Source organism: Propithecus coquereli, unplaced genomic scaffold (assembly GCF_000956105.1).
Source record: "Propithecus coquereli isolate 6110/MARCELLA unplaced genomic scaffold, Pcoq_1.0 Scaffold218, whole genome shotgun sequence".
Classification (NCBI taxonomy): domain Eukaryota; kingdom Metazoa; phylum Chordata; class Mammalia; order Primates; family Indriidae; genus Propithecus; species Propithecus coquereli.
The window spans coordinates 1,720,272-1,745,920 of NW_012146967.1; the positions used below are offsets into that span (position 1 = coordinate 1,720,272).

The 25,649-nt window shown below is 44.1% G+C and overlaps 1 protein-coding gene across 3 annotated transcripts in view; it reads left to right on the plus strand.

Annotated features, from left to right (window-relative positions):
• RFX4 (regulatory factor X, 4 (influences HLA class II expression)) overlaps positions 1 to 25,649 on the plus strand; it is a 157,502-nt gene that overhangs the window by 80,234 nt on the left and 51,619 nt on the right. For 2 of the 3 annotated variants that reach the window (XM_012644728.1, XM_012644727.1), the window contains exons 5-8: positions 11,047 to 11,108; positions 15,110 to 15,323; positions 16,752 to 16,829; positions 23,281 to 23,444. In XM_012644728.1, coding sequence (XP_012500182.1) covers positions 11,047 to 11,108; positions 15,110 to 15,323; positions 16,752 to 16,829; positions 23,281 to 23,444 — 518 coding nt within the window. Of the gene's footprint in view, positions 1 to 11,046; positions 11,109 to 13,319; positions 13,510 to 15,109; positions 15,324 to 16,751; positions 16,830 to 23,280; positions 23,445 to 25,649 lie in introns of those variants that run through there. The other variant, XM_012644729.1, reaches the window with a different exon arrangement.

A 25,649-nucleotide genomic window follows, 5' to 3' on the forward strand; every position in this document is an offset into this window, starting at 1 on the left:
GGAGGTGTCTTTAGGATCCTTCAGTGAAGGTCTTTTTCCAACTTTCAAAGGAAAAAATTATAATAAGTCATAGGTAGACTTTCTTTCTACTTTAAATTCTTGCATATGTTTTTCTTAACTCTTAGAATCTGCTGTGGAGTGCCCATATCAGAATATCTGATTTCACAGCAGATTGTGTATTTTGTTATTTTAGGGTTTTTTTGTTTTTTTTTTTTTTTAGTGTAGTACCGTGTGAAAACTCTAAAGTCAAACTGTTTGGGTGTAAATCTAGCTGTTCCACTTACCAGCTGCATGAGCTCAGGTAATTTCTTAATAGCTCTGGGCCTCAGTTTCCTCATCTGTGAAATAGAATGATGATCACAGCCACCCGGAGAATTGCCGCAATAATGACTGTGAAAGGGTACTTAGCACGGTGCCTGCTAAATACAAACACTCAACGCTCGTTGGTTGTAATTATGATTTCAGTTTACTACAGCAACATTTCATGACTTCAATACATCTGGTTTTCAATAGATCACCACTAACATATCAATGTTCCAACCCTTCTAGGTGCTTTTCCTTCTGAACAATTTTGAGAACAATTGTTCTAAAAATTTCCTACATCACACACACGCTGCCATCACCACCCTCACCTTCTCTTATTATAATCTTCACAATTATTCCATTTTTGACTTAACCTGTATCTTATGTAACTCACCTCATTCTCGCTAAATCGGTGTGTGATGACTGTCTTTTCTCATGTACATGCGACACATTGTCCAGTTAGCCTGAGGACAATACTGGGCTCACGTATGGATTTTTGAACTTCTTGTAATCACCATTCATGGGACCCCTCAAGGTGCAACAGATTCACTGTTACCTTTCTAGCCATGGGGCTTTTCACAGAACCCTTCATCAACTCACACTCGTGATTTGAAATTCCACTTCTGTCTCATTGCACTCAGTATAAATTTCTTGCAGAAATTGCAGTTTCTCTTGGGGAATTTCCTGTGGAATCTGCAGCATTCTCTAACCCCGGGCACCCCGGAAGTGCTATCATAAAAACTGTCGATGTGCACAGATGGAAGTAAACCTCAATGGAAATGAAGCAGGTGGGAGTGGGGAGGAGGACGGGTGAAATCATACCTAACAGGTACAACATACACTACCTGGGTGACGGGTATAACTTTGCCTCAAGCAGTACGAGGGCAATCCATGTAACCAAAACATTCGTACCCCTGTAAATTCTGAAATTTAAAAAAAATGTTGAATGGATAGTGTCATATCAATATAGTAAAATTATTTGGGCAAATGCCCGTTTTTAGATGGAAGCATTGTGGTAGGATTTTAAAAATCCTCATTCGTATAACTGGGCTTAATTATTTTTTCTTCTCTGAAAAAGAGGCTAGCTTTATTGTCAAGAAAGAAAGCAAGTGTCCTGCTTTCTGACTTAAATTTGTGACAGTTAGGTCCCTTTAACCAACTTCTTTCCCTAATCATTTGTCTCTCTTGTTCAAATAATTGTTTCTTATGTGTGTTTTTTAAAAGAAGCCACAAGATTTCCACTATACATGGTTATAAAACAGGAACTTGTCATTGTATTAAATTTCTAATTTCATCCTACTTATAAAGCGCTTCTGTTTCCACGTCCAAATGACCCCCGGAATTAGACCCACAGCTCTCATTTTTAAACTGTTTTCAGTATACTTGACTCTTTAAATGCACATGAGTTTATCTCCTTCAAAGTGTGGAAGGATATCTACTTATTCCATTGCGTTGGAATTTCTTTTAGATTACTTCTTGTTGGTGGCAAATCTTTGCCTGCTGAGGGTGGATTGAATTTTTGGAAACGAACGAAAGCCTGATGACTAAGTTTGGAGATCAAGCTGATCAAGACCGTGTGATTTGGGGTCAAATTCCAAGTCTGTCTGTAGAGTGATGAGACCAAGTGGCTTTCTGCAAGGTTCTAGAGGTGACTCATCTCTTGAGGCAGCACCAAGAGAAGCCATGGGGGGACGTGGGGGTGTTCATGCACAATTAGTGGACACTTTGCTGGCTCATGTGTGTGTGTGTGTGTGTGTGTGTGTGTGTGTGTGTGTGTGTGGCGCCAAAGTAAAGGAGAGACAGCAGAATCAGATTCCTGCTTCTTCTACCAGCCAGAGACTTAATCTAGGGAAGCTTGAATCACCTTGGATCCCAGTTCCTCATCTGTGAAATGAGATCATGATACTCTGCTCCAGTGTTGTTTTTTAGGATAAGATTTAATACTGAGTATAAAACACTTAGGACGTGGTGCCTAGCGATGCTCAGTGGATGTCAGTTCCTCTTTTCACTCTTTCCCTCCCTCATCTTAAAGAAGGGCAATTGTTTGAACATGTAATTTAGCAAAGCCTGCTTAAAACTCATGTCTCTTAAAAACCTGCACCCACAAAATTATGTAAGGGTATCCGGCATGCGGGGTTACCTTCAGCCTGGAGCGTGGGGTTGGGGGAGAAGAATGGATGGGAGAGATGAGTAACACAACCACCGCCACCTAAAAAAGAATTCCAGCAGCTCCAGAGAGAGTGGTTCTCCAGAGCTGCTCCGCTTCCCACCCCCAGCCCCACGGAGCCCCCGCTCTGTCTGCCCAGGCTGAAAGAGAGAAGGGTGGGATTCATGAGTAATTAAAGGGAATTTGGAAGGCTGGGATGTTGCGGAATGTTAGATCAGTAGCTAGAACAGCATGTGGTGTTCTTTAGGCAGGCTTCATTGAATCCATACAAAAAAAGAAAGAGGGGCTGCCTGCCTGTCTGCTCATTTATCACACGGCGAAGCTCAGCGTTCACAGCTCCACAAAAGTGTTTTACTGTTTGCTGAGTCTTGCTCCAGAAATTAAAAGCTGAGCAGCCTGAGCGGGGCTGAACCGGCCCTGCATTCTGAGACTCAAACTAAATTGTGCTGGGCTTTCAGATTCAGGGACCAGTTGATTATTTGGTGAAAGGAGAGGAGAATAATTTGTAATTTGCAGCCCATAAGAAACACTTAAAAAAAAAAAAAAAAAGCCAAACCCCCTTCCCACAGGTTTTTGTTGCAGCTGCGAGGAGGAGGTGCTATCCGCAGCAGCTCTTTCTTTGCTCAGAGTGGGAAAAGTCTTGACCTCCATTTGGGCAGAATGTGGGGTGGTGGCAGCGCTTCCACCCCTCCCCCACTCCCCACCCCAGCAAACTTCCTTTCCTCTCATCTCTTCATCCGAAATTGCCTTTCCCTCTTTTTGGAGGAGGAAGGGAGGATTTGGCCATCAAATATTTTTAGGTAAAGAATTTTCATAAACCAAAGCAAATATTCTGGCCACATGAATCCATTGCTTGGGAAAGCATAACGTACCACAAAAGCCTGAAAACTAGATTGAATAAGGAGCTTCTGAAGATCCATGAAAGGATAGGAGCACTAACTGTCGGTGAAGAGAAAGGGCCAGGAAGGAGGGGACCGGAGGAAGAGTTCACAGCGAGGCAGGGAGGGCCCGGCCCCCTTTGCTCCCCTGCAGCTGGCAGGGCTGTGAAGCCAGCTGAGGGTGAGCGTGCACCCTCCACTCTCACCCACTCCTGGCTGACCAGCCCCAGGAGACCAGCCTGGCGCCCCTTCTCTCACTCCTCCAACCCGCTATAAGCCTGCGAGATAAGCCGGACAAGTTACCATCCCATGCTCAAATGGAGGAAAGGGCAAAAGGTCCTTTCTGGCTTTTTAGCACATTTTTAAAAAAGTATTAATGCCCTTGTACACTTTATGGAAAGCAATTTGACAGCGTGTTTTAAGAACATTGAAATATCTCTCCCCTTTGATCAAGCAGCTGCACGTTTGAGAAACTATCATGAAGGGAAAACCTAAAACAAAATATCAACTATAATAAAAATCATTATGCGCAGAGATGTTGCTTATAGTATTATTTACATTAACGCAACACCGGAGGCCTCAATGGCTAACAAAAGAGGAAGGATTCATTCATTCTTTCATTCACTAAGTCAATGAATGAATGTACTCGGCCGCCTTCTCTCCTGCCTGGGCTGCCACAGTAGCCTTCCGACTGGTCTCCCTGCTTCGACCCTTGCCCCTGTGGTCAGTTCTCTGCACAGCAGCCAGGTCTCATCCCTCACCTCCCTCCTTAAAGCCCCCAAAGTCTTCCCACCTCACTCAGAGTGGAAGCAGACGTGCTTACACCGCGTGAACCTGCCCCGCCAACCCTCCCAGCCTCCGACCTCTCTCCTTCCACTCTCCCGCCACAGCGGCCTCCTCATTCTTCCTGAAACAGCCAAACCAGCTCCCTCCCACACACGGCTGTCGCATGGGCTGTTCCCTCTTCTTGCCACTTTCTTCCCAGATGTCCTCTCACTTCCTTCGGGTCACCCACATTATTACTGAGTCCTCATCACCCTAAACAAAATATCACCCCCACCTCCACATTCTGTACTCCCCTCACCCTGATTTTCTGTCCCCCTCTGTAGCACTAATCTGACCATGAGATACGTTGACTTTTCCATTTGTTTATTTTTGGTCTTCTCATGCTAGAATGTAAGCTTCTCGAACAGAGGCTGTGTCTGCCTTGCTCAGTGTTGTGTCCCCTCAGTGCCTAGCAAAATGTCTGGCATATCATAGGCGCTCAACAGGTACTAGGTACTTGTTGTTGAATGAATCCAAGCCACATGCCAGTAGTCAAGCTGTTACGGTTACTGAGGCTGCAGCTTGTTGAACGTGGGGAAGAGAACAAGAAACCCAGTCCGTGGAGAGTCCCATAGGCCGAGGTAAGGGCTTTATGGAGCTAAGTAGAACATGGATTATTTATAAAGATTCTATTGAGTGGGGAGGAGATGTTGGTCAAAGGATACAAAATTTCAGTTAGGAGGAATAAGTTTAAGAAATCTATTGTACAACATATTTCAAAATACCATGTTGTATACCATAAATATACACAATTTTTATTTGTCAACTTAATTCATTAAAAAGAAAAGATTCTATAGACCACATAACTCTGGTCACCAAACAAGAAGCTGAGGGAAGAATTCCGGGAGGAAATAAGGTACCAGCTGAGATGTGAGGATAAGTAGGCATTGGGCAGACAAAAGACATGGAGAGGGGGCTCAAGATGACGAGGGCAGCCTGGGGTAAGAGAGCACAGTGTGTTCGTGAAACTTGGAAAGAAGTTCTGGTATGGCCGGAGCATAGGGGGCAGGAGGGAAGCTGGACCGAAGGCAGGGCCGGGCAGGCAGGACCCCGCAGGTCTGGACTTCGTCTAGAGGTTTCATGGAAAAGTGGTCGAGGTGGGGCACGGCTGGAAGCAGGGGCAATGAGGAGACAATTACAGAACCCAGGTGTGAGATCACGGTCTCAGGATGGGTGGAGATGGGAGGGTGTGGGCAGAATCAGGATATATTCAAGGTAGAGAGAGAGTGCAACTCGGTCACAGATGGGAAGTGGCAGGTGTAGTCATGACTGGGAGGAGGAGGAGCTCTGCGCGGTCAGGGAATCGGGAAAGGCTCGTGGAGGAGTGGCACGCCTGCTGGCTGGGGAGTGAGCTTTGTGGGGAGGGGAGGGAGACAGAGTTGCAGGTAGCTGCAGAGACGTGGACCCGGGAAGCATTCAGAGAACGGTGCAACACCAAGCGGTCTGATTTGGATGGAACGTGGGGTTCACATAAGGAAATTTAGAGAGAAAAGATGGAAGCAAAGAGTGGTGTCTGAGCCTTATGCCAAGGAGACTCTGCTGAGTCAGGTGGCCGTCTCAGGGGAATTGTCAGGGGCCTCTGTAGGGGGGACTGGTAATGACCCGGATCATTCCGCCAGTAAATCCACTTGGGGACCTCGATTATCAAACAGAATGATTTTTACTGAGTATTTTATTAAGCAGAAGAAGTGTGTAATTGCCAGATTTCCACTTTACGGGATATGGGTGGGTTTCATCTAAAAGGGGACGCTGGGCTGCTTGCTGACGTCACCGTTCCCTCAGCTGTTTCCACTTTCCCTGGCCTACCGGGGGCAAGGCTCTCAGACTCTGTCCGTAGCAGAGGCCACCGGAACATTTCCAGGAGCCCAGAGTGAGGGGAATAGAAGAGAAATCTTCACTGAAGAGGAGATGGGAACAAGAAATCATTTCATTCCTCAAACACACCTGATGTGCAAACGCGTGAATACGACATAAAAGAAATAAAGGTTGCTGTTAAAGGAAGAAATGAGGGGCTTGGGGACACTTTCATTCATCCAGAAGCCATCATATTGTTGAGGTAGGCTGTCAGATCAGACTGGGTGTGTTCAAATCACAGGTCTGCATCTTGTGATCTGTGTGGCTTTCTGCGAGTCGCTTAGCCTCTCTCAGACTCAGTTTACTCATCCTTCCAGAGGGAACGTGCCAGCAGTGGAACCTGGCACTGGATCGCTGTGATGATTCATGAGGTAATACCTGTAAAGGACTGGAGCCTGGGTACCTACCCACTGTGTACCACTGCTTCCCGATTCACTAGGGGAACAGCGAGGACGGCTAGGGCTGTGTGCGAAGGGTCACAGGGAAAGTGGGAGAGGCTCAGAGAAAGAGAGGAACTCCTCAGGGGTGAGTGGGGACAGCATGGGCTTGGCATTCCAGACAGAGGGAATGGCATTACAGAGGCAGGACCTGCACGAGCCTGGAGCCTGGGTTTTTATCCAGAGTAAGCTGCGAGAAGACACCCAGCATTTTCAATGAGGAAATGAAATGATCATATTTGCGTTTTAGAAAGATCCTGCTGGTAAGGCTACAAGACTGGAGACAGGGCAACCAGTTAGGAGGCTGTGTCTGTGGTCCAAGCGAAAGATAACGGTGGGCTAGAGCAGCAGCAGGGGGGACAGAGAGAAGGGGCTGGGTCAGGAGCTGTCCCAAAGGCACAATCAACAGGACATGGGGTTGTGCAGCGTTATGAAGAGAGGAGTCAGGAAGGACTCTCCTGGTCTGTCTTCAGTGATTCAGTGGAGGGTGATTCAGCTGGTCACAAAGATGCTAAAACTGCATGTATTCATCTACACATTATTCAAAGGGAATAAGTAAAAACCATTCATAATGGAGGGAATCATAGGTTAAATTGATCAGCGAACTCCCAGTCCCCATGCCATGACATAGTAATTCCTCAAGATCACAGTCCATAGAATTACAAGCACATGGATTGTACATTTTGTTGTCTCACAGAGGTAAAACAAGTGGCTCCAGAAGGCCAGTGCTCATTTCCCAGTGGCCCTGTGGCATGTCTGTAGACCAGAGTCTGCAACCCCTGGTACCTTAACGTAGGGCCAGGCATCAGGGGCTCTGCCTTTTTGCTTTGTGGATGTTATGTAGGGTACCATTTGGATAAACACTTAGAAAGATTTCAGAACTTGGCCCAGTTTCTCTCTCTCTTTTTTTTTGGGGGGGGTTGGATAGGGTTTTACTCTGTTGCCTGGATTAGAGTACAGTGGCACCATCATAGCTCACAGCAACCTCAAACTACTGGACTCAAGCAATCCTCCTGCCTTAGCCTCCTAAGTAGCTGGGACTACAGGCATGCGCCATCATGCCCGGTTAATCTTTTCTGTTTTTTTGGTAGAGATGGGGTCTCACTGTTGCTCAGGCTGGTCTTGAACTCAAGAGAGGCCCTCATCTCGGCCTCCCAGAGTGCTGGGATTACAGGTGTGAGCCACTGCGCCTGGCCAGTCCAGTCTCTTAAATCAAGTAATAATAAGGCTTAGAAACCAAACAAAAAATGGTGCTTTCTTTTATTATCTACATATTGTTTATAGGAAATAGGGAATGATTTATTAAAAAAAAAAGAAAGAAATAGAAAAAAGAAAGAAAGAAAGCAAACAAGTAACCATTAATAACATTTTGATAGATTTTTGGTGCTTCTTTCAAGATTATCTTAAACTTTCTTTGTCAATTAAGAATATTTCTAATAAGAAAATCCTTTTCTATTTGCAAAAAAAAAAAAACAAAACAAAAAAGTTGATTAAGTACACAAATGTACAAAACCTTTTTGTTCTACCCACAATCTCACTACCCTAACAAATACCCATTTTCATTTTTCCATGTTCCCCTATCCATTCTATATTTGTACAAACATAAATTAAAACCATAGCATAAACATAGTTTGAGATCTGCTGTTTCATTTAGCATTATGTCATAAGCATTTTTCATGTTGTGACATAGTTTTTGTTACCATCATTTTAAATGACTATTTCATAATTTCTATTCAATGTATATACTATCATGTATTTAACCAGTTCCCTATGGATGAATATTTGTGTTGTTTCCAATTTTTTACTCTCTTCAGTAGATCCACACTTAGCTTTTTCTTATTTTAGATTATTTTCTTGGAATTGATAGATCAAAATATGAACATTCTGTGGCTTGATATATAATGTAAAAATGCTTTGGGGAAGGGTTATGCTAATAAATTATGTCATCAGCAATCTGTGTTTTGCTACAGCCTTGACAGCACTGAATATTATCATTTTCAAATGTCTGCTGATATCAGAGCGTTAAACGTGGTACCTTACTATTGCGCCCATTTGCATAGGAGGAATTTCCCAGACCTAAACATAGCAAAGTCTGGTTTTCCTAAGCAACTAGTATGTACTTACTGATACTGGGACTCTTGTAACTCTGTCATATTATCTTCTTTGCTTGGGTGGTTATGAAACTCAGGACACAAATCATAACCCACTTTTAACCACTGTGAAGAATCCCCTGGCTCCATTTTTTTGCTTCCCTTGTTTTCTCTCTATCTCTATCAGCATATCTATGCTGTTCAGTATTGCAGCTTTGTGAATGGCTGCATCCAATCCTGCACACAAACCATTCCTGTGATGCAAGTCTGGAGGGCTTGGCCAGAGGTTAATACAAACCCAAGGTGATGAGGCTGCCAAACCTTGATGCAGTCTTAGACTGCGTGATGGGGAAGGGTTTAGAGAGCACTGTTGCCGACCACATCTTGAATACTGCATTTTGCTGGAGTCACACCAATTCAAGAGGGACACAAACAAGTTGAGAAGCCTAGGTCCTCAGTTTCCAGGAGCCAGTGTTAAAGAGAGAAGGATATGTTGCCTACAAAAATGATACTCTTAAAGAATTCAGAGAATTATTACATCATTTTGTTCAGCATTAGCACTATGACATAATAATTTAAAAGCCCTTTTACTTCCAAAAGTAGTTTCATGATGTCATGGCATTAGATTCTCTAAACATCCTTGTGAGGTGCATCTTTTTTCCACCCATTTCAGATGAGGAAATGCCACTCCATTCATCCTCCACACTGTAGATGATCAACTCCCTAACGCACAGAAATGGTCAATTTCACACCACCCAATCCAAGTTCTCAATTCCTCTTTAATTTCTCCACTTCTTTCTATCCCATTGAGGCTAGTTTAGCTGAGGCCATCGTCACCTATCCCTCCCATTAGAGAAAGACTATTAATACATGACCCAAGTCCTTAGATGTCACAGAAGGAAAGTAAGGCACAAAGAGGTTAAATATTATGTTCAAACAACTAACAGGGTCCCAGCACATTTGTTGAGTGAATGAGTAAATTGATCAATGAGAATATTCGTGTGGTGAAAGAGGGTGTGAATGGATCAATAGAGGCTCATCCCCATCTCTAGAGAAAGCGCTCAAGGTTCAGGCCCTAAAAATAAATCAGCAACAGCATGTCTTCTCGTGAAGGACAGTGTGCAGGCTGGCTCTCTCTGACCGTGCATGCCTGCTCAGTGCTCTACTAGAAGGGAATCTGGAAGAATCTGGTTAGACTTGAAAAGTCCCTGGAAGTTAAAGGAAATGAGTCATCAGGACAATCAATGGTAGTAATGGGTAATGTTTATCGAGTACCTACGAAGTGCTAGGCAGGGCTGCAAATTATTTACATACATTTACTTTTTAAAATTTCACAAGAACTCTCTAAGGTAGAGGTTATTATCATTCCCATTGTATAAATGGGGAAACTTGAGTCATGTGAATGTTAAATAACTTGCCCGAGGGCACCCAGCCTAACAAATGACTGAGCTTGGATCTAATCCAGGTAGTCTAGCTCCAAAGTTCTTGCACATAATCCCTACACTAAACTGCTCTCCACAAACATCTCTGTCAACCACAAGTAAAGAGGCCTCTTGGTTATGATTCCTCCTTGGGAGATGGTCTCCCCTCCCAGCTTTCTCATGAATCTGTGTGGTTGTCTTGGGCAACAGCAGTTACCACCCTCTACTCTGCAGACAGGTGAAGGAGACCCTCCAGGCAGGGATCAGAGCTTCATTCCTTTATCCAACAAATATGGATTAAGGTCTTCACATGTGTGAGGTCCCTACTCTGTGGAGCTTGTGTTGGTAGGAGACGACCTAAGCTAAGCACTCGGAGAGTAAGCGAGCAAGATCATTTCAGACAGTGTTGAGCAACAAGACATAAAGCAGGGCCACATGATGATGACAGACTGCTTGCGCCACTCTGCCTTCGCTGGTCGGAGGCTCTGGGCAGAAGGACATTGCCCGGAAGCCTGAATGGTTTAAGAGGCACCAGGCTTGTGAAGGTCTGGGTGAAACTGCATTCCTGGCAGTGGGAATTACAGTGCAAAGGCCCCCAGTGGGGAGGAATCCTGGTGTTTCAGAAAAAGAAAGGAAAAAAAGCCAAAGTGGCTGGGATCCGGTAAGTAAGGGTGAGAGTTGTGGGAGGAAGGCCAGGAGGTTAGCAGGACATGTCACAGAGGCTGTGTGGCTTTTAGTTCCAGGTGTGATGGAAGCTGCTGGAGGGTTTTAAGCAGGGGAGTGGCACATTCTGGACCAACCAGTGCTCTCCCTATGATGTGAGTAGAAGCAGGTAAAGCACAGAGTGGCCAAGCGAAACCCCTTCAGGACCCAGAGCCCCACAATCATCCCAGCACTCCCAGTCCACCTTCCTCCCCGGCCATCTTGTCCAGGGTCCCTACAGACTCCTAATAAGTCACTGCAACCAAGGATCTATGTTTTCCTCCCTTCTTTAGATTGCTGTTTGTAACATTCAGTCACTGTGCTCCCAACTTTTCCCAGTGGGTAACTGATTCTTGTGTTGACTTACAGATCATAAGGCAGCAGTTTCCTCAGTTAACCACCAGAAGACTCGGGACCCGAGGACAGTCAAAGTAAGCACCCGACAGCCATTCCACCTGCAGAGCGCGCATCTCTGGGCCTCAAGACAGGCCGGACCCCAGGCTTTTCATCCTGAGCTCTGTCTGCAGGCGCAGAGGAAGTCTGTGCCTAGAGGGAAATGGAGGAGCTTTGTGACAGCCAGGGCCCCCTCTCTCAGGACCCCTGAAACAGAGGCCATCCAAAAGCCAAGGGCCATTTGGCCCAGCCACTTTAAGGAATCTGATTTTGTGCCACCCTGCTTTTAGGCATATTTTATAAAATTGGGCATCATTTAAAGGATCACATTGTGGCTTCCTGGACTATCCCTAGGTTATTTGGACTGTTTTGAGCAAACTCTCTGCTCTGATAGTATCCAGTCACCCAGAGAAGCAAATCTGTACTAATAATGCCTACACAAGAGATGGGGCAGAAAGGTCCAGCCACACTGCGGTACACAAGGACACGCTGCTCCCCATCCATCAGTTTCATCCACCAACCAACCAAGCGAGATTTGTTTCACCCTTTCTGTGTGTCAGATATATGGTGCTAGGTGCTGGGAGCCTTCTCGGGACATTCTGGTGGGGAACGCAGACAGAGAAGAGAATGAGATTGTGACAAAGAGGGCTGTAGTAGAGAATAACAAAAGGGGAGTGGCCAGGGAGGGCCTTTCTGAGGAGGTGACATTTAAGACAAGCCCTGAGGAACAAAGAACGATGTGTGGACACCTGTCTTCCAGGTGTGAGTCAGTGGGAAGGGAACCGTTGCCTGTACTGCTCGGGCTTCATTAAAATATGGATTTATAGGACTTGCCTCTAAGGATGTTTCAAAAATTGTTGGATATTAATAAGTGTTTCATGAAAAAAGGCAGGTGAACAGCTTCCTTTACTCACCGCAAGACTTCTCAGAACCTTTGTTATGCTAATGTACATGGTGACTCCACTAGAGGGTGCCTCACTATGCAGCATTTCTAAACATTTTGACCATGTTGAGCAGGTCAGCACATAGTGACATATCAAACAGTGAAACGTGAAAAAAAAAAATTATATAGGACTTATAAGATTCATGTCTAAGGGTGTTTCAAAGCATATCCAATACCATCACCCTGAGCAACACCCTCCACCCCCCACCAGCTCCTGTCCTCCCTGGGCAGCACGTTCCCATCCTCCAAGGGTGGGTTTGACTTTAGAGCCAAGTTAGGGAAACACAATGGATGATCAAACTGGGAAAACCGTTTTTGGTAAAGTTCTGAAAATAATGAGACTAATTTTTCGTGTGGCTCAGAAGCTCTTGAGCCAATTTCCAAAGGGACTTCCAGAAAATTTTTGAACAAAGGACATTTTGGAATACATTCCTAACGATTTTCCAAGGTGACTACTTTGAAAAACAAACCTCATTTATAATTTTAAAAATTCTGCTATTTGTTTAAAAATGAGGTTTCAGCCTTGGTAGGACTATAAAGTACAAAAAGCCAGATTCTCCCTTGTTTGCTGGTAGGCACACAGTAGGCAATTAAAAATGTTGGTTAAACAGATGAGTGGATGGATGGAAGGATATTGAATGAATGGAAATGAATTATTTTTCTTCAGCTCATAGTCTTTGAAGAATCACAGGCTCCAATACATTGTTGCACATTTCTAAGAAGAGTAGAAATGTTTAATAGTAAAGATAGAACAGAAAGGTTTCCCATCCTACATAAACTTGGAGAAACTTTCCTTCTGTCTACATGTGAGAATTTGAGATTGACAAATTGGACAATATCTTCTTTAAAAATTCTGTATGATCAATTTTGTTGTATCCTATCCACAAAGATCCTCCGAGGTTGGTCAACCAAAGGAAAGGCAGTAAGACGCTCCAGTCTCCAACCTGCAACTTCACCTTACAGAGAAACTTCCTCAGCAAATTTACCTTGACAGAAGAAATTTAGGGGGTGGCTAGTGAAGAGTGTGCGGATGTGCCCTACAGAACTTTAACGGAAAAACTGAGGAGGGATCAGAGTAATAGCTTTACTGTGGTTGCTGATTTTGGCAACATGCACTCTGAATAATCACAAGTGGTCTGGTCTGAATATATCATGACTGTCTGAATCTACAGATGTTATAAAGGGGAACTTTTTAAAGTTAGGGGGGCAGGGCATGTCATCACTGTCCCTTCCCCCACCCCCCCAGAGGTTGCTTCTGGAGCCCCCAGAGCCGCCGCCCCTCCCCCACCCAGGGAGCACCTTTCAGGTGGAAAGGCAGTTATGACAGTTGGGAAGCAGAAGGCACAGAGGCAAAGTCAGCTCCAATACAAAGAAGAATTTTTTGATAACCATACCGACAAAATGAACTGGGCTGCCTTCGGAGGGTCTGAGTTCTTCATCCCACAGGGCATTCAGATAGAGGCGAGATGCCCGCTAAGCAGAAATATCACGGAATGGTATCAGGAGGACAGCGGGTCCGGGAGAGGGAAGGTTATGTGCCCTCATCTCTTCCCTGCCTGTGAAAGCCTTTGCCATAACTCAAAATGCTTTCTCGTTTGTGTTACTTTGTGGCGACCACCACATCCCCATGGGTAGAGAAAAGTAGTTAATATGTGGTGCAGTGTTTCTGAAAGGGAAGTCCATGAATTACTTATGTTAGTATTGCCGTGGGACTGTGAAAATCTGCAGTAGACCCACGAAATCAGCATCTGTGGGGGTGGGGCCCAGGAGCCTGTATGTTAATATGTTTCGTAGGTGATTCCTAATATTAGTGAAGTTTGGGAATCACTGGCTAAGAGGTTAAAAGAGCCCTTTGGAGGTTCAAATCCTGCCTCTGCTACTTACTCACTGGGCGATCTTGGGTGTGTTACTTAAATTCTCGGGTCTTAGTTTCCTTATCTGTAAAACAGGGATAATAATTAGCTCCAGCTATATGGGGATTTTGTGAGATTAAATAAGATACTCTGTGTCAACCACTCAGCACCATAGATCTCAAGCTGATGTGGTTTCAGAATTACCTGTGGTGCTTGTTTCAGGGCTGATTCTTGGGCCCCATTCCCAGATGTTCTGAATCAGTAGGTCCTGGGAAGGGACCTAGGAATCTGTATTTTTATAAAGCTCCATAACCGATTCTGACAAACATCAAAGTTTACAATACCACCATGCAGTGTTTTTGTTAGGATAGCATTGCAGCTTTGTGGTCAAATAAGATCTGTGTTCAAGAACTTGTCCTTCTCCTAAACAGCTATATGAGCAAATTACTTGAGCTTTCTTGCCTCCATTTTTCTCATCTGTAGAAAGACCATAATAATCCTCATTTTGTAGGGTTATTTTATAAATATAAAGACCATAACAATCATCATTTCATCGAGTTATTTTATAAATTGATGCATGTAAACCCCTTTGCAAAGTGCCTGGCACATAGCAAGTGCTCAGTAGGTTATAGCTAAAATCCAAACAGAATGCAGCCTCCATTACCTCAGTAGTCTTAATTGAAAACATTGCTATTGCTATTATTAAGCCCATTTTGAGTCAATAAAAAGTTCTGGTCTTTGTTTTACACTCAGTGTCAACTGAAGCACTGAATTTATCTTTTTAAAAACACAGGTCTATTATATACTAATTAAGAAAAACGTAGGCCAAATGAATTTTTGCTGGAGGTGCAGTTAGCAGTCATAAATCACGTCTTTCTTCTTGGGTCCCCCCAGAGAGGGAGGGTGCTGTGCCTATGGGATCACATTTGGCTAGACACGAGATCAAGTACAAATGGAAAATTTTTCATTCCCTCTCTGCTTTGCAAAGTATTTGACTTAACATTTTCTGTAGGAGGCAATTTTAGTTATTTTTACCTGCCTGATTGATGGCTGGCAACATAGAACTTTGGTTTAATTCTAGATTCAGAGATATCAAGCCTTACAGGAGAGTTAACTCTTTCGGCTCCAGGAAGGATGGGCCCAGCCATCCTTGGCCTTGGGCAACATCTCCCCCTCAAAACTCAGGAAACCCCAATTAATAATGGCGCACGTGGGTCTCTCTCCCTCTCTCTCTGTGGCCCAGGTACCATTACTATGGCATTGCGGTGAAAGAAAGCTCCCAATATTACGATGTGATGTATTCCAAGAAAGGAGCCGCCTGGGTGAGCGAGACGGGCAAGAAAGAAGTGAGCAAACAGACAGTGGCATATTCACCCCGGTCCAAACTTGGAACATTGCTGCCAGAGTTCCCCAGTGTCAAAGATCTAAATCTGCCAGCCAGTCTGCCTGAGGAGAAGGTAACCACACCTGAAGTGATTACTTGGGGTGGGTGGTTTCCCTCTTTCTCTCCCCCATACACACACCCACACACACACACATAGACACACACGTGCTCACTCTCTCTCTTATTGCAGAACACTGAGTTAAAAAATATAAAGATAGAAATCTAAATAAAGTACGGACTATAGTTAATAATAATGCATCAGTATTGGTTTACTAGTTGTGACAAATGTACCATAGTAATGTAAGATGTTAACAATAGGGGTAACTGGGTATGAAGTATATGGAAGCTCCCTGTACTGTCTTTACAACTTTTCTGTAAATCCAAAACTATTCTAAAATTAAAAAATTTATCTACTCTATCATCTATCCCTTGTCTATCTTCTATCTACCTACCTACATACCTGTCCTGTGATGTTATGCTGTCTCATTTCACAAGGAAAGAACTACTGCCCTCTGAATTGCTTTTTCACAGGATCAAGTTTGTTTTCCCATGTGCTGCAGGGGACTTGGTGAAGTCCTAGTCCCACAGACAAAGAGGAATTTATAGGTATAGCGAATCAGATAGTTTTGATCATAGAGTATTTGGAGTAAGTTACTGGAGAAATAAATTTGAGGAAGTTTCCCTTGGAGTATCACATCTTTAATGCAGCTATCTTGATGCAGCCTGGTGTTCTAACATGTGTGAAGCTTCTGCTTAGTCTCCTAGTCCACATTAGGAGCTGGGATGCAATGGAGAATGAGACATGAGTCCTGCTTTCAGGAAGCTTATAGTCAAGCAAGGAGATGGATGCTCTTGTATAAGCAAACTCAAGTTTATGTGAAATGCATGTCTGTGTTCTGAAATGAAGAAAATGAACTTGTTTCTGTAAAGGATGCTTTAAATCTAAGAACTAGACAAATCTTCATTTTTTCCCAGATTTGCTTTTTTGGTCAAAAAACACATAAACTTCTTGCACCATGGTTTAAAAATTCTTGGGGATTTTGGCAGAAGCAGTTCTTATAAATACACATTGGATTTTAACTTTTCAGTATCCTAGTCAATGAAGAGAACTTCGTTCAGTAAATCCTATTGAGCTCTATGTGCCAGGCACTGTGCTAGGTGATAGATACACAAGCATGAATAATATACCATTTTCATTTTCCTAGAGCCCACAGTCTCAGGGGGCGGAGAGAAAAACCAGTGCTTTCCGTATCACAGGGTGAGTGCTGTCACAGAGTAACATGCAGGTGCTGTGTGAGCACAGAGGAGGGACCTGAGGGTCAGAGAACACCACCTAAGGAAAATCAGTCTCATTTGAGTCTTGCAGGATGAGCGAGTGTTAGGTGAATTCCAGCCCCCAGCCCAAACCAGGGAATAAAAGATTTAAAAACTGAAATTCCAAGGGCAGCAGCAATGTGTATTAACATATGCCTTTGTTGTTGCTTTTCCACCCACCCCACAGGTCTCTACCTTCATTATGATGTACAGAACCCACTGTCAGAGAATACTGGACACTGTAATAAGAGCCAACTTTGATGAGGTAGGTCAACAAGTGCTGAGCTGTGAATACTCTGCATTGAAATATGATAATTAACACTAGCTCCTATTTCATGAGCTGCTGCTAGGTGCTGGGCCTGGCATCTGGAAGCCCTTGATGCCCATTAGCTCACTTAATCTTCACAGGGATCCCACGAAGCAGGTACGATTATTACCCCCATTTTACGCATCTTGATGTGTGCATAGCAGCTGTCATGGCCTTTCGCTTGACTTAACTAAGGAACCACCTCCTGTCCTATCAGCATACTAAGAAGACTATTTTGCCAGCATATCCTTACACCCAAAATTATAGATTCAGAGAAACTTAAAGAAAAGCTTTCTTACATTTTGGATTTAATCTTTTCCTGAGGCTCATCCACGTTGGTGCATTTGGAGCTGGTTACCCTCTATTCCCAAGGTCTGGTCTGTATTTCCATCAAATCCCACCTGTAGGGCCATCTTTGAATTCAAACAATGTTAAGAAGTCCATCTCATTTTTATTTTGAAATATCGCAGCTAAAGAATGCAAAGGAGAAAGTGAGAAAGGATTGAAGCACAATACCCACTAATAAAGTTACACAACTTTATTATTTTTTTGAGGGAAGATAATGTGGGCTTTAAAAGGGCTATAAAAACCCAGTAGTCCTAGCTCTCTGGGAGGCCCAGGCAGGCGGATTGTTTGAGCTCAGGAGTTCGAAACCAGCCTGAGCAAGAGCGAGACCCCGTCTGTACTAAAAATAGAAAGAAATTAATCGGACAACTAAAAATATATAGAAAAAATTAGCCAGGCATGGTGGTGCATGCCTGTAGTCCCAGCTACTCGGGAGGCTGAGGCAGGAGGATCGCTTGAGCCCAGGAGTTTGAGGTTGCTGTGAGCTAGGATGACGCCATGGCACTCTAGCCCAGGCAACACAGTGAGACTCTGTCTCAAAAAAAAAAAAAAAAACCCAGTAGTTATTGGCGGGAAAGATCCCAGAGATTCCTTTTCTGTGTGTTTTGGGGGAGGGGGTGCTGTTGGAGGTAGAGGGGTGTAAAAAAGGATGTATGATGCTCTTCTCCCAGATTTTTCTGTCTTCCCACTTCTGTGTCTTATAGCAGCCAGTGTTTACTGAGCATTTACATTGCCACTTGGCTCTTAGACATGGCCCAGATAGCAATATGCTGGTAAAGAAGTACTGTTCTGCCTTCTCTCTACCTTTATCCTCTAGATTTCTAAAATGTCCTTTAAAATCTCCCACATTATTTGAGCAATCACTTCAGTGGGTTTTTTTTATTTCTCTCAAACTGTGGTTTGGCTGTGTTTTACATTCCAAAGATCACAGAGATCAGGGCAAGTCATGATTCATGACTGGATGAGACAACACTATCTGCTGTAACAAAAAAATCTCCAAATCTTAACACACTGGTAGTTTATTTCTCACTCACGTCACAATCCAATGTGATGTTCTTGGTTAGAAGGCTGGTTGCTGGGGTTGGTTCGGGGACCCAGCCTCCTTCCACCTTGTGCCTATGTCCTGCCCTATAGCCTTGGAGTCCTCTTTGTTCAGCTGGTGGGTGGGCAAAAGAACTACAAGGAAGGCATACCCCTTCTTAACCTTGTCAGCCCAGAAATACAACACATCACTTTTGCTCATATTCCATTGGCAAGAGCTGGTCTCATGGCCCCACCTTGATGCAGCAGGGGCTGGGGAGTGTGGTCCCTCACTGGGCAGCAGCTTACACTACTGCAGAAGAGGAGCTCACATTTCTAATGGATAGCTCTTCCTCTCTGCCACAATTACTAACAACAAAACTAGTGGCAGTCCTCCCTTATGTCCACATGTAGCTTTATTCATCTCAAAACTCACCCTCATCATTTCATTTCACTTAATTCTGTTTGCTGAATTCCAACACTTATTGGGTACCGAATGGTGCCACACACCACTGGAGAGATAAGTAAGACATGTCCTAGAGGGGGAAGAAGGCATGCAAGCCAGCAACTTGGATGCAGAGTGTATGGTGAGATGTCCAGACACTTAGTGAGGGGCAGATGCTCCTATGGGAAGAGTGCCAGACATGTACTCAAGACCTGGTTCTGCCTTCCATGCCTCAATTCTTTGTCCTAGAAAGGAAGGTAAAAAACCATCCCCACCTATTTAATTCACAAGATTACTAGGAGGAGGAGCTCACACAAAGCCTGGTAAAAAGCTCTTTTGAACTGTAAAAGGTCATACAAATGCTTGCTCTTATCAGATATATCAACCAGAAAGTTAAGAGACTTGCCCAAGGTCACCAGTTGGTTAGAGCCAAAGTTGTGACTAGATCCACTTTTAGGTCAGTGTTCTTTCCACTCAACTGGCAGGAATATCTGGTGGCTGTTTTGGAGATGAATGTGGTTGATTCCACTCAACCACAAAAAAATGAACATGGCTTTCTCCCACACCTGAGAAAAGTCATTGGTAAATGGATGCTGGATGCTTCTGGTGTCCCTTAACTTTATAGGTCGTTTCAGGTCTTCAAGACCTTTAATACTGGTTGAGGTTACAATTTATGCTAGTATCACCATCCTAAATTATCTTGTTTGTTTGTCATTGTGTCTCTACCACTCACTGTAAGCCTTTGAGGGCAGGGACCTTGTCTGTCTTATTCACTATTGTATGCAGCTGTACTGTTAGGCTCTTGGCAGTTATTTGTTAGGTGCATTTGGAGATGAATGGACAGAGGGATGGACAAATGCCACTGATATAACATTGTCAAGCAAGTAAAGAATACAGATATGCATGCAGGGGACTCTCTGTAAAGTCTTCTTCAGATTACACTGCACAATGAGTTGTAAAATTCAACAGGCCTCTGAGTCCCATATCCACCACTTTCTAGCCTGTGACCTTGAGCAAGGTACTTCACCTCTCTGAGCCTCGAGTTTTTTTTGCTGTAAAATGAAAATAATAATTATACCTACCTGATAGTAAAATGGTGATACACATGAAACTGTGTATATAAAGTATTTGATTTTGTACTAGAACATAGTAAACAGTATGTATTTTGGTAGTTATTATTTTATCGAGATCTTTCCAGTGCTGCAGCAATTAAAGACTCCTGATTGCAGGTCATCAGATGTATTTCCACAAGCTGCTAAATATTCAGAATGAACTAAACACGAACACAGAAAAGAAAGAAAATTCGCTTAGGTATTTTAAGGAAATCATCTCCTGAGAGATGAGCTGAGAGGAAAAGGGCAGAGAGTTTAGGAAATTGAAACAGACAACCCGGGAAACCTGCATCAGTGTAATCATTTGCCTCTGATTCTTTCACTGTTTATGCTTGCAAGGGAGTGAGGAGAACTTATCAGAATTCTCCCTTCTGTCTGATAAGTTTCCATTTGTTAAATGCCATGATGCCAAGCATTTTACATGAGTTAACTTATTTCATCCTAATAATAGGTAGGCCTCATTATCTTCATTTTATAAAAGCTGGTAACTCTCATATTTTATATATTTAGTCCTGAGCTCCAGATTGAATTGACTCGACATTTCTAACTTAACATGGCCAAATCAGAGCTCTTAATTTTCTGCCAAAAATCTGTTTCTCCCAAGTCTCAGATTGTCACTACCCTCCACCCAGTTGCTCAAGCCACAAACCTCGATTCTTCCTTTTCCTTCCCCTTCAGATCCGGTACATTAAGGGGTCCTGCTAGCTCTGCCTTCTGCAGGGAAACTCTGTCCATTTCACAGCTAACTCCAAGTCCCCACTCTTGAACTTTACACATTCTCCCTCCTTCCTTTCCCTTCTCACCTGGAAGAACCAGTACCATTGGACAGTAAATGGCCTAAAATGCGGGAAGTAGGAAGGGAGGTCAAAACTGGATAATAAAAAAGCTACGTAGGAAACCGAGGACTGATCTGGGTTCCCTGTGCAGCGTGAACAGCCTTTAAACAGACAGATGCCTGCTAAAGAAACTGATTTTCCACAGATTTGTTTTAACCTACACAACAGCTGATCTCTTCCAGACTTTCTGCTAGAAACTGACTGCTCATATAAAAGGCGGGTAGGGCCACGTGCAGAGAAAGCTAAGCAAAGCAAATGAATTCAGATTCTACCAACTCAGGAATCAGCTGGGCAGAGTTTCTTACTCAGAGTTGGAAGAACAGGCAGGGAGGTCCAGGACCTGCCCTGAGGTCGAAGCCCAGGGACGAGCTAGAATCAGGGGACAGCGGAGGGTCCTCTGGAGGGCAAGCACCTTGTCCAAGAGCTGTGGCCCCCTCCAGGCCCAGGCCAGGTCAACAGTCAGCCACCAGGAGTCTCAATGACAGATGAGCAGAACCACAGCAGGGATCCTGGCTGGGTGACTCTCAGAAACTTAGGCAGGAGTATCTCAAACACTTAGGGCAGTGCCTCCATGATATAATAGTAATAATAATAGCTACCCTTTATTAAGCATCTATCATGTGCCAAGCACTATAATAAGTACTTTCTAGGAATCTTTACCAAAAGCTATGCAGTGAATATTACTTTCATCCCCATTTCGCAGATAAGGAAACTGAGGCTTAGAGATATTATACCCATAGCTGGTAGTGAAGCCAGGATTGGAACCCTCATCCAGATTTTGTTTTAATTTCAAATCTGGATGAAAACTTTGCAGTATTTTTATTGTCATGGAATAAACAGGACTGTAACTTAAGTCTCTCAATTTACAGACCTGATGTCATTCACCACTTTGATCATGTTTTAGGCAATTTTACTATTTTCCCTCAGCAAGTTAGAGGGGCCTGCCTTTCACTCCATTCCTTTTCCCCAAGCCTCCCATCCATTGCTTACACCAGGAAGTCCAGGCAGGTCTGGGCAGCAGGGAAGTCTGTCCACGGGAGGCTGAGCTCGGGTCCCCAGGCTGGAGTCAGGGCAGGGCTCCACCTTCCAGAGCTAGCCTGCTCAGGGGAAAACAAGGCCCTACTCCTGGAAGGGGCCTGAAGGATGCTGCAGGTTAGCAGGGCAGGGGCAGAAAGCTGGGAAGTGGGCAGCAGCCTAGGGAGAGACATGGACCTCAGGAATGGGGTAGAGAAGCCCAGTTACCACATGAGGAACAAACCAGCCACAAGACTGATTGTGGAAGGACTGAGGCAGACACAGGCTCTATCTGATCCATTCCCTGATTGGCTGTCTGGCTTTGGACAATTAATGTCTCTGCAAATGGGAATAATGATTCTCAGATATAGTATTATTATGAGTATTAAATGACAGAACCTATGCAAAGTACCTGGCATATAGTAGGCACTCAATAAAGAAAGCTGATGGCAATAATAATAGCAGCTCCAAAGTATTAGACTAGAAGGACTAAATTATTTTCCATGTTGGATTAGGATTGATGTGGGGAACCAGGGATGTGGGTAATGCTACACATGGGGTTCAAGAGTGCCCGTCTGTGGGGGAAAGAAAGGTACATAGTCCAGGACCCAAGTCAGGCCTATTAGAATTCATAAAAATTTGGAGTTATGTGTTCCCCAGCTTCAAGATGGGCTGCTGCTCCTCAACTGAAGATGCACTAAATTCCAGATATTTTTGAATGTTATTATATACCAAGTCAACTGTCTTCTACTATTTCCCTTCAAGTCCCTTACATTTCCCCACCCCTCCACCCCCTATTCTATTCTCCTCCCCACCTCCTACTCACACACTAGAAGACACAGGGGTATCTTTGGATATTCAATCCACCATCCGTTCACTAACAACACAGCTCAATTTCCTGCTATCATCATGTTAATGACAATAATTGCATTTTTGAGTGCCTACTCTGTTCTGTGCTCATGGTGTGGGGATAAAAAGAAAAAGTCAATCACACATACTTCACATGCCCACATAGCTTACTGCCCACATATCACCATCCTAGCATCCCATGTGGCACCAATTGGCCAGGGACCTTTGGAAAATGGAAGAATTTAGGTATGAAAAGGCCCTTGCACTTGGCCCAGTTTTTGGCACACAAATTTGAATCAGGAGAATTTTGCATGTGGCACCTACTCTTCTCCCTTCAGCCACACTCCTTTTACCTGCAACTCCCTTCCTTCCCAGAACACCCAGGGGCCCCTGAGGTACCAGTGGGCTCAAAGGATAGTGAGTACTAGTGCTCTGACCTTTTAAAAACAACGCCCACCTTCCCTTCCTTAAACACTTCCCAGACCACAGTAAGCATTGATGGGGCTGATGGGTTAATGTGCTTCTTCTCTTACGGGCAGAGGAGACTCCAGGTTGCCCGGCCAGGTGGTTCTCCAGCAGTGGGCATGCTGCACACATGGGCAGGGGTGGGACTTGGGGCAGGTGGAACTCCAGGGCCTCCCACAGCATGCCAGGCTGGGAATGGCATCTGCTGCTGCGGGGGAAGTAGGTGACAGCACTGCAGCCTGGGTCAACCTTAGTGGAGTCCCAAGGCTCCGCTGGGAGGGCCCCGTGTAACCTCGTGGTTCTTCTCTCGTGGGTCAATACAGGTTCAAAGTTTTCTTCTGCACTTTTGGCAAGGAATGCCGCCCCACATGCTGCCCGTGCTGGGCTCCTCCACGGTGGTGAACATCGTCGGCGTGTGTGACTCCATCCTCTACAAAGCTATCTCCGGGGTGCTGATGCCCACCGTGCTGCAGGCTTTACCTGACAGGTGGGCACCCTTGTTCTCATCGCCCCTCGTGGCCCGTCCCCAGCATTGATTGTTCATGCTTCTCTTTTATTGATTATAATCATGCACTGTTCAGGGGCTTCCCTTGTAAAGACCATTAATACTGGACTCTTAAATATTAAAGTTTATTTATATTTTTAAATATAAATAAAATTTTAATATTTTGAACCATTTGTGTGGTTCAAAATTCTAAAGGTATCATATCTGGTGTACAGTGAAAAGTATCCCCCCCACACTCCTGTTCCCCAGACACCCTAGTCCTCACCCCAGAGCATCAGATATAATCATTTTCTTGGGGGTCACCCAGATCTGCTAATGCACACGTAATCAATGCATATAATATACTCTTTTTCTTTCTGAAATGGTGATATACTGTATATACTGTTCTGTGCCTTGCTCTAAAAGAAAACAATGTAGTCTTGGAGTTAATCCTGGACAGCTTCTACGGCCCTCCCGATATGCTCTCCCATGACCCATGCTGCCTTCTGCCTGGTGGGGCAGGCATTGGGGGTGGCAGCATGGACCACCTCACAGGGCTCCTGTCAGGGAGGGAGGAAGGGGAGTGAAGTTAGGAGATTGATTCTCTGGCCCCTCCCTGTGAGGTTGCCTCGAACTAAGGAGTCCTAGGGCTCTGCTCCCTCCCAGGCAGACTCTCTCCTTCCAGGTTGTCCTTTGGGCACGGGGTGGGTGAAATCCTATTGCTCCGAGCCTCAGGTTGCAGCATTCTCCCTTTGTAAATTGTCCCTTATAAATAAACCCTGCCATCTTGAGTGGCATCTGCTTCCTGTGGGGACTGTTACAGGAGCCATTCACATCAGTCTATAAAGAGCTTTTTTCCTTTTTACAACTGTATAGTGTTCCACCGTATCAAATTTAATCAGTTCTCTTGATGTTTCCAGTCTTGTCCTACAAACAATGCTGAGATGAAAGATGTTTTTCCTACCTTTTTTTAAACCATGGGGCATGTTAGTTTCCTGTGGCTGCAGCAACAAATTACCACAAAAACTGAGTTGCTTAGAACAACAGAAAATTATTCTTCCACAATTCCGGAGACCAGAAGACCAAAATCAAGCTGTTGGCAGGGCTGGTTCCTTACCAGGGCTCTGAGGGAGGATCTGTCCATGCTTCTCTTCTGGTTTCTGGCGGCTGCCCGCAGTCCTTGGTGTTTCTTGGCCTGCAGATACATCACTCCAATCTCTGCCTCCATCTTCACATGGCTTCCTGCTCTGAGCATTTGTGATGTCCAACCTTTATACCTTTCCCCTCCTCCTACTGCACTGGCTAGAGCCTCTAGAATAATGTCCTAGCCTAGATAAGGGTGGACATCTTTGCATTTTCCCTGACGTTAAAGGCAGAGTATTCAGCATTTACTATAAAATATGTAAAATATGATGCTAGCTGTAGTGCTTTTGTATCAGGTTGAAGAAGTTTTGTATTTTTTATCAGATTAATGAAGGAAGTTCCCTTCCATTCCTAGTTTGCTGAGAATTTTTATCATGAAAGCATTTTGCTAAAGGCCTTTTTTTAGTATCAGGATCATCATATGGCTTTTCCTCTTTAGTCTGTTAAAATGGTGGATTTTACATTGTTTTATTCTCAAATATTGTACCAGCCTTTCATCCCACTTGGTCATGAATTTTTTAAAAACACATTGTTAGATCTGAATTACTAATATTGAGGATTTTCTGTCTCCTCAAAGTTAATCAATGGTTTTTTTCTTGTTATGGTATGAGTGATGCTCTTTTCAATTTTCCGCGTTCTAGATTGAATAGAAACACACCCAAATAGGCTAACAAAAGTTACCACCATGTGGGATTATGGCCAAATTTTAGTCTCATCCTCTTCCGCATTATCCAAGTTTTCTACATTAAGACGGAATTTCGATTTTTATAGTCATATGTATATTTCTCACATATATAGGGTCCATTTAGGCTTTGTGCTCTTTCTTGTGCATTGATCAAGTGAACTGGTTAATGGCTAAATTTCTATTTATATTTTGTACCAAGAAGGTACCTCCTGAGGAATCAGTAAAAGACAACTTTATAAGGAAGCTTCACATACTTCTAATTATGTTGTATAGGTGTTAAACACACGCACACACACACACACACACACACACACACAGCGTTTGCAGTTTATTATAAGGCAATTTGTGGGGTTAACCCCTGCCTTCCTATCTATAATTGG